Source organism: Stegostoma tigrinum, chromosome 9, assembly GCF_030684315.1.
Source record: "Stegostoma tigrinum isolate sSteTig4 chromosome 9, sSteTig4.hap1, whole genome shotgun sequence".
Lineage (NCBI taxonomy): Eukaryota > Metazoa > Chordata > Chondrichthyes > Orectolobiformes > Stegostomatidae > Stegostoma > Stegostoma tigrinum.
In genome coordinates, this window is record NC_081362.1 from 83,223,134 (window position 1) to 83,240,932 (window position 17,799).

General features: G+C 42.3%; 1 protein-coding gene across 3 annotated transcripts in view; it reads right to left on the reverse strand.

Moving 5' to 3' along the window:
* The window catches only part of LOC125454772 (fasciculation and elongation protein zeta-2-like), a 126,304-nt gene that overhangs the window by 17,838 nt on the left and 90,667 nt on the right, over positions 1-17,799 (reverse strand). For 2 of the 3 annotated variants that reach the window (XM_048535965.2, XM_048535964.2), the window contains exons 5-6: positions 12,473-12,741; positions 6,003-6,083 (exon numbers count right to left, since the gene is read on the reverse strand). In XM_048535965.2, coding sequence (XP_048391922.1) covers positions 6,003-6,083; positions 12,473-12,741 — 350 coding nt within the window. The remainder of the gene's footprint in view (positions 1-6,002; positions 6,084-12,472; positions 12,742-17,799) is intronic. The other variant, XM_048535966.2, reaches the window with a different exon arrangement.

Sequence of the window (17,799 nt, forward strand, 5' to 3'; positions counted from 1 at the left end):
GCCAAAAAACTCATTCAGGTGACATCTAGCATTAAGTCCAGCAACTGAAACTGAGAGCTTCCTGGAAGTACCTTAAAAAGAAACATCACAATGTGTCTTTTGAGCGCTTTTCTTAAACAAACATCCAGTATCTTCACTGGACTTGAAATCAGTACTTTTTTCCACATACCTTCAAAATGCGTGTCCTGAAAAAAAATTGCATATGAAGCCTCCATAACAACACTGACATCATCTATAATGTTGGGCCATTTGGCAATATGCTCATTTCTGAAAATGTGGTTTTCCCAAAAGGCTCTGTAGCTAAACTCACAATATCCACCCACTGCTGGATTTAGCTTTAAGCCTGTAGCAAACCTCTTAGCTCTGACTTTGCTTTTAAACATACAGTCAGTGTTCTTACAGTTAAACCTTAACTTTTAATGCCAGGTAGCAAGGTGAACATTGTTTAATTTTAGCAAAATAAATAGGTTTTTAGCTTGATTGGCCTTGAACATTAAAGTAGAAAGGGAAGTCTGACTCTTGCATATTTAAGTTGGCGATCTGTACATTGTTGAGTTGGCAATGTCCGTCTGCATGCTTCTTTTTAAAAACATATGTAGACTTCAATCACAGGCACTTGCATGTCTGGGCTCAATCAAAGCAAGTTGGATGCACTGTAGCATGCTTCTCTCAGCACTATGCTGCAAGAGGAATGAGTATGATTGAAATCAATCCTTGATATCATTATAATCATAGAACAGAATCTCTACTGTGTGGAAACAGGCCCTTCGGCCCAACAAGTCCCCCCAGACCCATCCCCCTATAATCCACCTAAGCTACACATCCCTAACACAGCAATTTAGCATGGCCAATCCACCTAACCTGCGCATCTTTGGACAGTGGGAGGAAAGTGAAGCACCCAGAGGAATCCCACGCAGAGACAGGGAAAATGTGCAAACTCCACTCAGTCGCCCAAGGATGGGACCGAACATGGTCCCTGGTTCTGTGAGGCAGCGGTGCTAACCACTGAGCCACCGTAGGCCCCACGGTATGGTGAGGACGACATTAGCATGTCCTTTAAAGATTCACTGCTTATCTGCTGCAACATGTGCTGCCTATGTGCAACGGAATGCCAGAACGAAAGTCACCTAAACATTTTACAACTGGTCCTTTTGTTTCTCCAAGGAAGAGACAGATACATTTTTAGATTTAGAAGACAACAAGGGATATTGGGAGAAAGTGAGAATATGGCATCAAGACAAAAAATTAGTCAAAATTATACTGAATGGCGAAGCAGGCACAAAAGATAGAATGATCTATTCCTGCTCGTAGTTTCTATGTTTCCTTAAAGGATTAACTAAAGGATTAATTAATAATTAGTAATTTATATTATTAATTATAATTTATAGTTAATAATATAATTAATTTTTTATAATTAATAAAAGGATTGGCTAAAATTGCATTTTTCCCGAAAATGATTTCTTTGTGGAAATTCATTTTATATCTGCCTGGGGTAATTTCCGAACATTAGGTCTGTATCAACCCCTCTCTCTTGCTAGAGGTTCAAAATATGGGCAAAAAATGTTCTCCTCATGATTTCAAAATCATGAGTGGGTTGGAAAAAAATGAGAACACGACAACGCAGACTTAAAATGATGTACAAAGGAATCAAGAATGATGTGTGAAAAAAAAAAGTCACAGAACAGGTAGTCAGGGTATAAAATGCAATCCCTGGGAGCTTGGTGGAGGCAGGTTCAATTGAGGCCTTCAAGGCATTGATCATTTTGGAAGGGAGAACAAAAAAGTACAAAGTACTATTTAAATGAAGGAAAAGTGCAGAGTACTTGTGCATGAAATGCAGAAAAGTAAAACACAAATGCAGCAAGGAATCACGAAGACAAATGGAATGTTGCCTTATACTTCAATCCCCTTGAAGTGAAGACTAGGGAAGTCCTCTTGCAACTTTACAAGGTGTTGGTGAGACCATTTCTGGAGTACCGAGAATAGTTTTGGTCCCTTTATTTAAAGGGAAGATTATTTCATTGGAGGAAGCTCACAGAAGGTTCTCTAGGAATGGGAGGGATTATCTTATGAACAAAGGTTAAACAGGTTGGGAATTCTACTCATTGGAATTTAGAAAATGTAATCTCTATTTAATTACCGTCATGTCTGTCAACCAATTTACTCACTCAACTGAGGTCAACCCTGCCTGTATAACTATGTTGTTGGCTTTAGGTTGAAGGTTGTTGTTTGCGATTGGAGTACAGTTTTCAAACCTAATGTGGACTTCAAATGTATTATGATTACTATTTCAAAGTAGCTTTTGTACAATTCCATTCAGTTTTTCTCCATATTACTGTATCTCTACAATGCCTCAAGCTTTAATTCTGGATTTCTAAATCTCCACCATCCATCTGTCCTGCTTTCTGAAATTTAAATGGCAGTTTTCTGCACTTTGACCGTATTTGCTGGTGCACTCTTATGTTTGCACTCATTGTCCCTTCCAGTCACACTGATTATTCATTGTCAGTACAGCTACTCTGAATTATTGCCTTGTGCTTTCTGATTCACTTTCTAGATTTCTGCTCACAAAGTCTACCTCTGTTGCAGCCCCAACCCTGTACTGCTTTTTGTAAAGCCGCTTTACAAGTCTGGTTTTCACAAGGGCACTGATCCCAGCATGAATTTGTTGTTTCTGTTCATTTGCACCACTTAAAGGCAGTTTTCAGGATCAGCCATTTTGTTTCTTTTGAAAACTTTCAACATCCCCTTCAACTTTTGAAGAGGATTTTAATCATCAAAATTTACATAAAATACTGGAAGTCTCATCACCAGGAGAAATTCTAGTGGACATCTCTTACTGGACAAATGGATTAATGGAGCAAGGAACATAGAACATTACAGCACAATACAGGCCCTTCAGCCCTAAATGTTGTGCCGACCTGTCATACCGATCTCAAGCCCATCTAACCTACACTATTCCACGTACATCCATATGCTTGTCCAATGATGACTTAAATGTACTTAAAGTTGCCGAATCTACTACCATTGCAGGCAAAGCGTTCCATTCCCTTACTACTCTGAGTAAAGAAACTACCTCTGACATCTGTCCTATATCTTTCACCCCTCAATTTAAAGCTCTGCTCCCTCATGCTCGCCGTCATCATCCTAGGAAAAAGGCTCTCCCTTTCCACCCTATCTAACCCTCTGATTATTTTATGTGTCTCAATTAAGTCACCTCTCAACCTTCTTCTCTCTAATGAAACCAGCCTCAAGTCCCTCAGCCTTTCCTCGTAAGACCTTCCCTCCATACCAAGCAACATCCTAGTAAATCTCCTCTGCACCCTTTCCAAAGCTTTCACGTCCTTCTTATAATGCAGTGACCAGAACTGTATGCAATACTCCAAGTGCGGCTGCACCAGAGTTTTGTACAGCTGCAGCATACAAGCTAGAAGGCAGAGAACTAGGTTTTGACTGCTCTAAAACAGATACAATGACTGAAATGACTTCAAATGTGTGGGAAAATATTACAAGTTCAATAGATCATGGTTTTAAAATTCTGAAATCCATTACTTCATGCTACAAAATTTAAGCCAAATTCCTCAATTCACAACTACAACCATTTACCTCATGGATTGATGGATTTGAAATGATCTCCAACTGGCTGAAATTGCTTGCCATTATCTTTCCCACATGAGTCTAAGCTTCAGAAGCACTATAGAAGCTGCCACAAATTTTCATACTAATTTCTGGTACGTATGATGGAACAAGGAAACAGCTAAGAAATGACCCATCTAATGAGCTTAGCACTGTCAAATTCAGAAATGGTGTACACCCCATACACCATGAACATTACAATTGTCTGAAGAAAGACCAAAAGTAGGAGATAAAAACCAAACCACAGTATAATTTAAAAGAAAATTCTGGTAGTGTATTTTCTGATCATTAAACTCAACTAGACAAGTTTTAGGATATTATAGTACCTCATCCAAATCATTATCAGCAACATCATTTATGTTCCAGAACTCAAAATATCTTCAGATATTCCAAAGTAGCCAAACGGTGAATGATGTTTAAATTTGTTTGCTGTATTGTTGGGAACATACATTTATATTTTAGGACTATGTGGAAAAATCCGAACATATGGAATGGTCTGAACATTTTCCAGATTGAAAAAGGTTTACCATGTGGGTTTATCAAGGAATTAAGACAAACACAACCTACACTGTAAGCTACCTGCCACTGACTAAAAGTTACTCTGGAGAAAAATAATGCAAAGCTTTCAAGGAGCCAAGGGCTGGGATTTAAGAGTCCTTAATTACTGGAAAATATGATTTTGAAAAGATCATGGTGGCATCTATGTTAATACTTATCTAGCAATCCTTTCTGGACCTAGCTTTCTGTTGTACACACCTAAGTAGTCAATTAGGAAAATAACTCAGAAGCTACAAAGTCTCTCGCCTTTCTCAGGAAATGTTCCTAGGAACCTGGTAATGTTTCCAAAAATCAGTATTTCTGACAACCTTGCAAAAATCTGAAAAACCGCTCTGATCGATTTCCATAGCTTTGGATCCAGTTGATTATAATCGGAACTGAACACCTTCCATTAGTCCACTGCTATTAGCAATTCAATTTTGTCAACAGCAAACCTGGTGGAAAGTGAGATGCTTTAAATCAAATTATAGTTGAGATGTTAACCAATGTTTTCCATTTGCATTTAAAGTAAGTTTTCTTTATAATAAAACTGATATTTGAGTTCATTAAAGAAGCCTGGTGAAAGCCTCTTTTGTTCTAGACAGTAGTACAAAAAGAGAGAAGCAACTGGCCATTTTGGAGACTTAATATATCAGATATACACACAGTGCCACAAGTTCAGCAGCAGGGATTGATTATTAGTGCATTCCTTCCATCACAGTTATAACAGTACTGACAGGGAATTTGATAATTGATCAATTATAGCACCAAAGTGATTGATGATAACTTACCTGCTAGACAAAAGGCTACAACTCAGAAATTGGATTCATTTGTCAGATCTTCAATTGTACTCTTTTTCTTACTGCTACGCATTACATAACTTCCTTTACAGTACCATACTGAACTATCTTTCTCTGTAATAATAAAATGTGCTTCTGAGATGCTGCTGGGCCTGCTGTGTTCATCCAGCCTCACATTTTATTATCTTGGATTCTCCAGCATCTGCAGTTCCCATTATCACTGATATCTTTCCCTGTACTCTCCTTTAAAAAAATTAATACACAGGGCATGGATACCACTGGCAAAGCCAATATTTACCCCCAAATGCAGCCCTCTTCCCCATAAAGTAATGGTGGATCATCTTCTTGAACTATTACTGTTTCATACTGAAGATTCCTTATTATTATTATTAACAAAAAGACAGCTTCCATGAATTTTCAATACTGGGAGGACTGATTGCACTTAGCATACTGCATCTTTATCACTAGATGGCACCATTTCACGGACAAGCAGCCAACCCGACGAACAATGTTGATAGGTATTTCATCTTGTAGTGTTATTTTAGTTTCTCTTAATAAACTTTAAAAGGCTCATAAAACATGTTGCTTTATTATAAAATTAACATTTTTATTCAAAGTTAAGAGTTTGATTTGCCCTGTTGAATTTAAACTTTGGTTAATGCTTGAACCAAGTTCCTTATACACAGCATGTTATTTGTTGAAACATATTCTGTTCAATAAGGAAACAGCCAGAATTTGCTGGGGCAAAATATATCATGACGACATAATTAATCCTTATTATTTGAAAGGGGAGCGTCCTATTGTCATTACTGTTGGCCGCTTAAATGGAACAAATGGAAGATCTGCTTGCATTTTCCAAGTGTGACCTAACTCTGCAAAGTATTTTAACTTTATTGCTTAAACAGAGAAATGATGCACATAGAATTTACACACAATCTACCAAGAATATGATCACAAAATGAAGCAAGCAGTAACCACAAGAAGAAAGGTGACTGGAAGGGAAATAAAAATGTAAACCATACAAGGCACCTGTTTTTCACCACCTGAGCTTCCAAATGTCTGGCGAAAGCCATTCTGAATGACATTTGAGAGTCCCTCCATGCTGAAACGCTGAAGCAGCAGAAAGCAGAAAAAGGACAGAGAAAGAGCATATGAAATCACAGGGTTGCAACCAACAGCACATAACAGGGACAAGAGCAAGAAGATAAAAAGATGAGGGCTAACCATAAAACTACTACTGCACATTAAAAGCTCACCTTTTACAATACTGTACTGAAAAATACATACTGGATTATAAGGTCTTAGTTTAAAAACTTTCCATGATGTACACTGACAGAGTTTCTGCATCATTTTTGGAGAAATAAGTTATATCACTTCATTGAGCCATGTGATATTATAAATAAGGCATCATAATTCGTTTCTAGCAACATCAATTCTGAGTTGTTTAGTTAACTTCACTTGGGTGCAACACTTAGACCATGGCTGGCCTGGTTATGTTCAGTAACAAAACAAAATACAACATATAAATTCCTTTGTTCCTATCAACTTGTTCTTGGAGATTTTCAGGGACATTAGCAAAAATGGTTAGGAATGTGGAAGTAAAAGAACTTCTGATACAAAAACTGGTAGTTGATGTAATTTAGCAAAAGCTAATTAGTTTAAGATAAAGCAGATTTTAAATGGAATTTTATTTGAAGAGAAATTCACCGATCGGTCAACTATATTTGTTTAAAACCATTCAACATGTGACTATCTTAACTTCTCTTACACTAAAAAACAACTGCTTAGTTAGTGTTTTAGGAGAGTGAGCTAAGCATTGTGTGTGCAGGTAATGTTCTTGGAACTGGCCATTGCTGTGCATTGGCACAGAGATTGTAGTCAGGGCATACATCACTGTTGTGATAATTGCGAAAATTATACTCAAATGTAATTTTTTAAAAAAATATTGTTCTTAACATGCAGGAAGCATAGGTAAGGTTGAGATTCTCCCTGAGCAGCCACTTTGTTTGTGATGCCTAAAAAAGATTTTGGGTAGGAAATTCCATAATTTAAAAGAATGTTGTAGAAGAATAGAGACACATGCTCAAGTTAGGATGGTGAGAGAAAATGGTCCAGACTTTGGATGATGGTGCTCCTCAGCACTGCCACTGACATTCTTCTTGGTAGTAGAAGATCACTGGGAAGCATAATACCTTTTATCTATTATCAAACATATCACTATAAATTTCAGAAGGGTGTGGTTGGGTGGGAGAGCAAGAAAATCTAAGGCAGCAAAACTAAATAACAAAGGCCTGAAATTTCATTCAAAAAAGTTGGGGAGGTAGAGTAGGGCCAATTACTGGTTCTGCTGAACCTGATCCAGGTGGTGTCCCAAACCTTCTGTATTTCATTTGGAATGGGGACTCCAGAAGATCTGCAATCTGCCAAGTGGAAGGCCTGCCTCAGTGCACCAGCCCTCGTGAGCAATATGAAAATAAAACAAACAACAGCTCTCCTGATCATAACATGACATGCTCCCCATACATGCAACTTCATACTCTAAACCCAACCACCCCACCAAGGGCCATTCTACCCATCCTGCCAAACTTTGCTCCTGTCTCCACTGCCCAAAGTTCCTTATACACACCATGTCAATCTATTTCCTGTACCCACCTCTTAGCTCCTTATTATTACTGTGACAAATTTTGTGCCAGTCCACATACCCTTACCCACTATCCACAATCCACAATCCAACCACATATCCACCATGGGCAGACAAATCAGATGATGTAAAATTAAGTGATTAAAATACTCATCATTTCTGTAGGTAGTTAAAGAAGACTGCCATAAACAAAAAGCAGACTAAATTTCATACAGTCATCTGTACAGAAGAGGACCTTCAGTCCATTACATCTGTGCCACCAAAAATACTACCTAAAGTAGCATTTCCCTGCACTAGGCCTTGAATGTTATGACACTTGAAGTGCTCAGCCAAGTAACTTTTAATGGTGGTGAGGTTCCCCTCCGCCCTCCACCCCCTCAGGCAGCGCATTCAAGATCACTAATACCCTCCAGATTGAAAAGGTTTTCCTCAAATCCTGTATAAACCTCCTGCCTTTCTCTTTAAAAATTATGTTCCCTTGTTATTGACCCTTCAACTAACAGAAACAGCCGATTCCTATTCACCCTGCCAATGCCCCTTATAATCTTATATAATCTCTATCACGTCCCCCTCAACCTTCTGTTCCAAAAGAAAAGCACCCGAGCTTATTCGGTCTCTCTTCATAACTGAAATACTCCACCTCAGGCAACATTGTTGTGAATCTCCTTTGCACATCCTCCAGTGCAATCCCATCTTTCCTGTAGCATGGTGACCAGAACTACACACAGTACTCTATCTGCGGCCTAACCAAAATTCCATTCAGCTCTACCATGACCTCCCTACTCTTATAATCTATGTTAGAAAACTTCTTTTAATCACTTACAAAAACAAGACTTGGGTTCATAGCCCCACTTATAGAGTTATCAATTAAACTGAAAAATGGCAACAAACCAACCACGATAATTAAAGGTTTTGGTGCCAGTCATGTAATACCAATCCTGTAACGAGAACATTATGCTTATCTCAATAGGCAGAGTGAATTGACAAGCACAGATTTTCTAAATATTTAAAGAGTAGCAGTTTTAAAAGCCTTCACAGTCTGACAGGCCAGTGAGTTTTACAGGTCCAAACAGTTCATTAACCTTTCAGCCACATTTAATCTGCGCTTAACAATCATAAAGGATACCTAGTCTCCCCTCAAAAAAACAGGAACATAGCAAAAGGATATCTTATCTCAAAGATGTCAGACAGCTTTACAAGTTTGAAGTTCACGAATCATGTTCCAGATATTACACTAGTGAAAACTAGTAGTAGATGTGCAAATTGGAACTCATCCTGATTTCTCCCTATGCAAGGAAGGTAAATGTTCAATTGGGGGAGGCCCTCTAGAATCCAGCCTCCGGTGTCATTTTTTATAACCAGTGAAAGGCTGTTCATCTTTATGAAAATTTAAGACAAAAATTATTTTCAAATAATATACAGCAAATAAGAACACAACACCTAGGAGCAGAAATATGCAATTCACATCTGCTCCACAATTCCATACTATCACTGCTGGTCTCATTTCAGCCTCAACTCCACAGAATAAGGACAGTGTAGAAGCAAAAGTTTTAGTAAAGCATTGTGTCCGCACAGTCTTGGTGGATTGAAGGGCCAATTTCTGTACCGTTTTGTTTTTTCTTCATTTCTGCTCACACCCAATAAGCCTTCAACCTTTGACTAATTAAAAATCTATTTCCTTAAATTTATTCGCTATCCTGGCATTCGCTGTATTCTGCAATAGTGAATTCTACAGATTCATATCCTTTTAAGAGAAGGAATTTCTCCCATTTTCCATCTACTTTTTAATCCCCTTTAGTATCTTGTATATCACAATTAGATCTCCACTCATTCTTCTAAAATCTTGAGTGTATAGGCTTAAATTGCTCAAACTCTCTTCATAAGACAAATCCATCACCTCTGAAATCAATGTAATAGATGTCTTCTGAACGGCCTCGAATGTAAGAAAAACTTTTTTTTCCCCCCCAAAGTAACCCTTTATTGATCTTTAATACTGTCCCAATCTTCCAGCTCGCTGCTGGCCTTTGCAATATGGTATGCCTTAGTTTTTGACTTCATGTTATTTTTCCTTGCCTAGTTTGTTTCCCCTGCACCTTACAGTTCTTCCTCTCTGGAATATATATCACTTGGGAGAAACTGAATATCTCCCTAAACATCTGCCACTACTCATCAAATGTCCTATCGCTTGTATACGAGCCCAGTCCACCAGGGCCAAATCTGTCCTCATGCCTATGTGATTATCTTTGTTTAACTCCAGAACGCTCCAGTTTCTCGCTCTCAAACTGAATTTGAAATTATACTCTATGATCATTCTTCCCTATAGGATCGCTTACTGAGAAGTCATTAATCACCTCATTACAGAATACCAAATCTAGAACAGCCGCCTCCTGCTTGGTTCCCCAATATACAGCTCCGAGAACCATTTTCAAATACATTCAATGAGCTCTCCCTCAAAGCTACCCATACCAGTTTGATTTGTATGTATATAGACAGAACTAAAATCACCCATGATTACTGTCATACTTTTCTTACAAGCCTGCAGTGTCTCCTAGTTTATATTGTGCCCTACAATGGAGCTACTGCTTGGGACCTATAGATTACTTCCATGAGGAGCTGCTTTATCTTGCTACTTTCTATTTCTACCCTAACTGATTCACATTCTGATCTTCAGTGTCTATATAATTTCTCCCTACTGCATTGATCTCCTCCTTTACTAACAAAAAGTTATACCAACTCCCTTTTCCTTCCCGCCTATCCTTCCAAAAGTAAGTCGTGCATATGACACAGATTTGGCAATCCAAATATATTTCTTTTTATACTTTGCTTAAAGATGATTGATATCCCACAAAGAAAAATCTATTTAAAGCTTAAACCTTCAATTAAAATCTTAAATTTGAATCCCAGAAGTGCTGTCATCCGAACTAGCTTGCCTTGGTTGAAAGAACTTTGCCAGATCCCTGCAGATTAAAAAAAACATGAAACAGCTAGCCATCAAGACAGGGAAAAGACACCCTGAAAATATATATTTTGAAAGAATGGGCCTAGATTTTTGGCGGGGGGGGGGGCGCGTGAGCAGAGATTGTAAAAAATCTGCTTACTATACCTATTATCTAAGTAAGTCTTTTATCTGTTCTAGAAACAAGAAGAAAATTGTGCTTTTGGATAAGTTAACAGGCGAGGACAATAACTTTGAAAAGTATTGCTTTATTAATGTCAAACCAGCCAGGGCATCTCAAAGAACCAAAATGTTTCTGAAATGTGATTCTCTCTGTAAATTACTGATCTAAAAGTCTCTATAAATACTGCAACAGTAAGACATAGCTGCAAATCAACGTCAATTTTAAAAAAATAGAAATGTACTAGAAAGGTTTTATTTTTGGCAGATGCATGGGATCATCACCTGCAAATTTCCCTTCAACCCATATACTATCCTGACTTGGAAATAAACAGATGTTTCTTCACTGTCTTGGGGTCAAAATCCTGCAACTTCTTTTGGTACAGCAGTACAGATGCTCTGCAGCGCCCCACCTAGGCTCCTTCAACAGTACCTTCTAAACTAATGACATGAGCCACCTGGCAAGACTACAGCACCAGATGCATGTCAACAGATGCAAGCTCCATCTGAGCCAAACACCATCCTGCTTAGGAACTATTTTGCTGTTTCTTCATTGTTGTGGATCTCCCTTTCTAGTAGGACTGTGGGTGTTACTGCATTCCAAGAACTGCAGTGGATCAAGGCAGCTCATCACCATCTTTTCAAGAGCAATTAGGAATGGGTAATATATGCAGGTCTGGATAGCGATGCACACATCCAGTGAACAAGTTTTGTTTTAAAATCTGGTGCAGGGATGTAGCAATATTCACATGCATAGAAACACTGTCATGAAATTATCCTTTTCCTTCCAGTTTTTGCATCACACACAGCTATCTGGTGTAAATCCACTAAAATTTGCCCAGAGGAGAAAAAACACAGGCAAGTCTTTGTTTCTGTGTGTTAGCTATCATTGTTTTCAACAAAAGGCCCACAAACCTTTTGCAACATAATCAGTGTGACAACATGGAGGTAAGTCCACAGCCAGAAAATCATGTGACTGTGACCTTTAAACAACTCTGGGCAAATAAGATCATGCACAGACTGCTTCATTGACACCAAGTGGAAATGGGGAGGATTCAGTACACCGAGAGCCCATCAAATGTCTATACAAAGCAATCGTGCATTTCTTAATATCTTCATCTGGGAATATATTCCAAGTACATAAAAGGAGAAACTCATTTGATTTGGTTCCTGTAAATAAACCTTTGCCTCCTTCGCTGTCAGTCTGGCATCATGAAAAACATTAATAAAGATATAATCTGACAGTTTATCATCTGATCTAATGCATATTCTAAAAATTACTCATGTCAGAACATTAAAATGGGAGTTAAAGTGGTAAGGGTATTCGATAAAATCACGGTAAAAGCATGAAGATGTACTTATATCGCCTCTGCTCATTACTATTCTGTCAAAAAATGTCAGAAAGCACAAGTCTGACAGCTTGTATTCAACTAATAGGATCGCACCATCGCCTCTGTCAGTAGATCAAACAGTTCTACAGCCATGACGTTTTAAATTGGTGCCTTCTCCCCTGCTCCTTCTCTCAAGAGAATGCTGGTTTATAATGTGCCACAATAACGCGATGCCAAATCTGATTAATCATTTGTTTTAATTCTTTTCCTCAATAACATTCCTTCCACAAATAAACTAAGACAATTTTCACCCATCTTGTAAAAATAGTTTACTGAATTAATATTATTTGAATTAAAGAGCAGAGATAATGTGGAAAGGTTTGTCTCTGCAGTAATAGAGTCTACAACTCACCGTTCCTGGCATGTGACTTTTCTCCTGCTTTCCATTTTGAGGGCTTCCATTCTTTTGTTTCTTTTTCTTCTTCATAGTTTCCCTGTGTTCCTTCTGTTTGTTTTGAACCTCAATAAGTATCGAGATGAAGCTGTTTTTCACTTCTTTTTCAAACTCTAGCTCATCACGCAATGCTAACTGTTCAATTAGCTCCTCCGAGTAGTGTTTTATTGTAGTCTCAATCTCCTCCAGAAGCTCATTTAATTCCGCTATGGGCAATCGCTTCACACCTGAAAAATGGTTAACAGAAGTAGCTGAAAAGTCAAGCAAAATATACAACAAATGGAATAAAGGACTCTGGGGCAGTTCTGAGTACAAGACTGCAGCCATTTTGAGCTGTGTCTTTTTGGAAAATTAAGCAAATACATCTTTGCATTATTAAACCATTGATCAGTCATTCATTAAAGTTTAAGTGAAAGCAGAAAACCATTTTCAGAAACCAAATGACCTGCCATTTAATGTCCTCTAACCTAAACTGCAACAGCATCCTCACAGAGCGTATCAATCAGGTATCAAAGCATAAGTTAAATCATATCTCCAATTATAAAACCATAAGGTTAACATGGTTGAGGAATGCTCCATCCATTTATTCAGCAAGCTTGGAAGTAGTTCTGTTTACAATTTTCGTCCCTAGTTTACGTAACCCCAATATATAGTGTTTTTTTTCGTAAAACAGACATGTTGCTGGAGCTTTTCATCTTGCACTCAAAGGTGAATGCAACAATACCAAATTTCAAACAACAATAACAATTTATACTGCAGGAGGAAAGGGGGGGGGGGGCATGATTAACTGACAAGTTGATTTTGATTGGCCAAAGTCTTTGTCAAGGAAATTGTACCAAGGAACTATTTGATTCTCAAGCCTCCAGGTATTTTTTTTTTTTAAGCGCATTCCTTCAGCCGCTTGTAACAGGCAGAGTTGTAATTATATCCAACCAACCTAACTTGCAAAATCCAAAACTAAGCATCATCTGTCTAATGCGATTTTGAAATTGGGCAATACATGGTGAAGTGAAGGATTGAAGAAGGGTAATACCCAAAACATTGACTTCTCCTTTCCTCCAAACGCTGCCTGGTTTGCTGTGTTCTTCCAACCTCCTGCCTATCTACCTTGGATTCCAGCATCGGCAGTTTTTTTTGTGTCTAATATGTATGGACCTGTTTGCTGCAAATGAACAAACTCTGTGCAAGAAGAATACATTCAAGCTTTGCACATTTTTCAAGTTACCTGGAGGCTTGGGGATCTATAGTTCCTGGTTAAAATTGTATCAGAGATAATGGAAACGGCAGATGCTGGAGAATCCAAAATAATAAAATGTGAGGCTGGATGAACACAGCAGGCCCAGCAGCATCTCAGGAGCACAAAAGCTGACGTTTCGGGCCTAGACCCTTCATCAGAGAGGGGGTTGGGGTGAGGATTCTGGAATAAATAGGGAGAGAGGGGGAGGCAGACTGAAGATGGAGAGAAAAGAAGATAGGTGGAGAGAGTATAGGTGGGGAGGTAGGGAGGGGATAGGTCAGTCCAGGGAAGACGGACAGGTCAAGGAGGTGGGATGAGGTCAGTAGATAGGAGATGGGGGCGCGGCTTGGGGTAGGAGGAAGGAATGGTGAGAGGAAGAACAGGTTAGGGAGGCAGAGACAGGTTGGACTGGTTTTGGGATGCAGTGGGTGGAGGGGAAGAGCTGGGCTGGTTCTGTGATGAAGTGGGGGGAGGGGACGAACTGGGCTGGTTTAGGGATGCGGTGGGGGAAGGGGAGATTTTGAAGGTGGTGAAGTCCACATTGATACCATTAGGCTGCAGGGTTCCCAAGCGGAATATGAGTTGCTGTTCCTGCAACCTTCGGGTGGCATCATTGTGGCACTGCAGGAGGCCCATGATGGACATGTCATCTAAAGAATGGGAGGGGGAGTGGAAATGGTTTGCGACTGGGAGGTGTAGTTGTTTGTTGCGAACCGAGCGGAGGTGTTCTGCAAAGCGGTCCCCAAGCCTCCGCTTGATTTCCCCAATGTAGAGGGAGCCACACCGGATACAGTGGATGCAGTATACCACATTGGCAGATGTGCAGGTGAACCTCTGCTTAATGTGGAATGTCATCTTGGGGCCTGGGATAGGGGTGAGGGAGGTGGTGTGGGGGCAAGTGTAGCATTTCCTGCGGTTGCAGGGGAAGGTGCCGGGTGTGGTGGGGTTGGAGGGCAGTGTGGAGTGAACAAGGGAGTCACGGAGAGAGTGGTCTCTCCAGAAAGCAGACAGGGGTGGGGATGGAAAAACGTCTAGGGTGGTGGGGTCGGATTGTAGATGGCGGAAGTGTTGGAGGATGATGCGTTGTATCCGGAGGTTGGTGGGGTGGTGTGTGAGAGCAAGAGGGATCCTCGTTGGGCGGTTGAGGCAGGGGCAGAGTGTGAGGGATGTGTTGTGGGAAATGCGGGAGACACGGTCAAGGGCGTTCTCGATCACTGTGGGGGGGAAAGTTGCGGCCCTTGAAGAACTTGGACATCTGGGATGTGCGGGAGTGGAATGTCTTATCGTGGGAGCAGATGCGGCAGAGGCGGAGAAATTGGGAATAGGGGATGGGATTTTTGCAGGAGGGTGGGTGGGAGGTGGTGTATTCTAGGTAGCTGTGGGAGTCGGTGGGCTTGAAATGGACATCAGTGACAAGCTGGTTGCCTGAGATGGAGACTGAGAGGTCCAGGAAGGTGAGGGATGTGCTGGAGATGGCCCAGGTGAACTGAAGGTTGGGGTGGAAGGTGTTGGTGAAGTGGATGAACTGTTCGAGCTCCTCTGGGGAGCAAGAGGCGGCGCGGATACAGTCATCAATGTACCGGAGGAAGAGGCGGGGTTTGGGGCCTGTGTAGGTGCAGAAGAGGGACTGTTCCACATAACCTACAAAGAGGCAGGCATAGCTGGGGCCCATGCGGGTGCCCATGGCCACCCCCTTAGTCTGTAGGAAGTGGGAGGAGTCAAAAGAGAAGTTGTTGAGGGTGAGGACGTGTTCGGCTAGGCAGATGAGGGTGTCAGTGGAGGGGGACTGGTCGGGCCTTTAGGGCAGGAAGAAGCGAGAGGGCCTTGAGGCCATCTGCATGCGGAATACAGATGTATAGGGACTGGACGTCCATGGTGAAGATGAGGTGTTGGGGGCCAGGGAATTGGAAGTCCTGGAGGAGGTGGAGGGCGTGGGTGGTGTCACGGACGTAGACGGGGAGTTCCTGGACCAAAGGGGAGAAAATGGAGTCCAGATAGGTGGAGATGAGTTCGGTGGGGCAGAAGCAGGCTGAGACGATGGGTGAACCAGGGCAGGCAGGTTTGTGGATTTTGGGGCCATATCCAACACCATTCATGACCTCATCACCTCAGGGAACCTCCCACCCACAGCCTCCAACCTCATTGTTCCCTCCATTTTCTCCCCTTTGATCCTGGAACTCCCTACCTACGTCCGTGACACCACCCACGCCCTGCACCTCCTCCAAGACTTCCAATTCCCTGGCCCCCAACACCTCATCTTCACCATGGACGTCCAGTCCCTATACACCTGCATTCCGCATGCAGATGGCCTCAAGGCCCTCCGCTTCTTCCTGTCCCGCAGGCCCGACCAGTCCCGCTCCACCGACACCCTCATTCGCCTAGCCGAACTCGTCCTCACACTCAACAACTTCCCTTTCGACTCCTCCCACTTCCTACAGACTAAGGGGGAGGCCATGGGCACCCGCATGGGACACAGCTATGCCTGTAGGTTATGTGGAACAGTCCCTCTTCCGCACCTACACAGGCTCCAAACCCCACCTCTTCCTCCGGTACATTGGTGACTGTATCGGCGCCGCATCTTGCTCCCCAGAGGAGCTCGAACAGTTCATCCACTTCACCAACACCTTCCACTCCAACCTTCAGTTCACCTGGGCCATCTCCAGCACATCCCTCACCTTCCTGGATCTCTCAGTCTCCATCTCAGGCAACCAGCTTGTCACTGAGGTCCATTTCAAGCCCACCGACTCCCACAGCTACCTAGAATACACCTCCTCCCACCCACACTCCTGCAAAAATCCCATCCCCTATTCCCAATTCCTCCGCCTCTGCCGCATCTGCTCCCACGATAAGACATTCCACTCCCGCACATCCCAGATGTCCAAGTTCTTCAAGGACCGCAACTTTCCCCCCCACAGTGATCGAGAACGCTCTTGCCCGCGTCTCCCGCATTTCCCGCAACACATCCCTCACACCCTGCCCCCGCCACAACCGCCCAAAGAGGATCCCCCTCGTTCTCACACACCACCCCACCAACCTCCGGATACAACGCATTATCATCCGACACTTCCGCCATCTACAATCCGACCCCACCACCCAGACATTTTTCCATCCCCACCCCTGTCTGCTTTCTGGAGAGACCACTCTCTCCGTGACTCCCTTGTTCGCTCCACACTGCCCTCCAACCCCACCACACCCGGCACCTTCCCCTGCAACCGCAGGAAATGCTACACTTGCCCCCACACTACCTCCCTCACCCCTATCCCAGGCCCCAAGATGACATTCCACATTAAGCAGAGGTTCACCTGCACATCTGCCAATATGGTATACTGCATCCACTGTACCCGGTGTGGCTTCCTCTACATTGGGGAAACCAAGCAGAAGCTTGGGGACCGCTTTGCAGAACACCTCCGCTCAGTTCGCAACAAACAACTGCACCTCCCAGTCGCAAACCATTTCCACTCCCCCTCCCATTCTTTAGATGACATGTCCATCATGGGCCTCCTGCACTGCCACAATGATGCCACCCGAAGGTTGCAGGAACAGCAACTCATTCCGCTTGGGAACCCTGCAGCCTAATGGTATCAATGTGGACTTCACCAGCTTCAAAATCTCCCCTTCCCCCACCGCATCCCTAAACCAGCCCAGTTCATCCCCTCCCCCCACTGCACCACACAACCAGCCCAGCTCTTCCCCTCCACCCACTGCATCCCAAAACCAGTCCAACCTGTCTCTGCCTCCCTAACCTGTTCTTCCTCTCACCCATCCCTTCCTCCCACCCCAAGCCGCACCCCCATCTCCTACCTACTAACCTCATCCCACCTCCTTGACCTGTCCGTCTTCCCTGGACTGACCGATCACCTTCCTACCTCCCCACCTATCTTCTTTTCTCTCCATCTTCGGTCCACCTCCCCCTCTCTCCCTATTTATTCCAGAACCCTCACCCCATCCCCCTCTCTGAAGAAGGGTCCTGGCCCGAAACGTCAGCTTTTGTGCTCCTGAGATGCTGCTTGGCCCTCTGTGTTCATCCAGCCTCACATTTTATTATCTA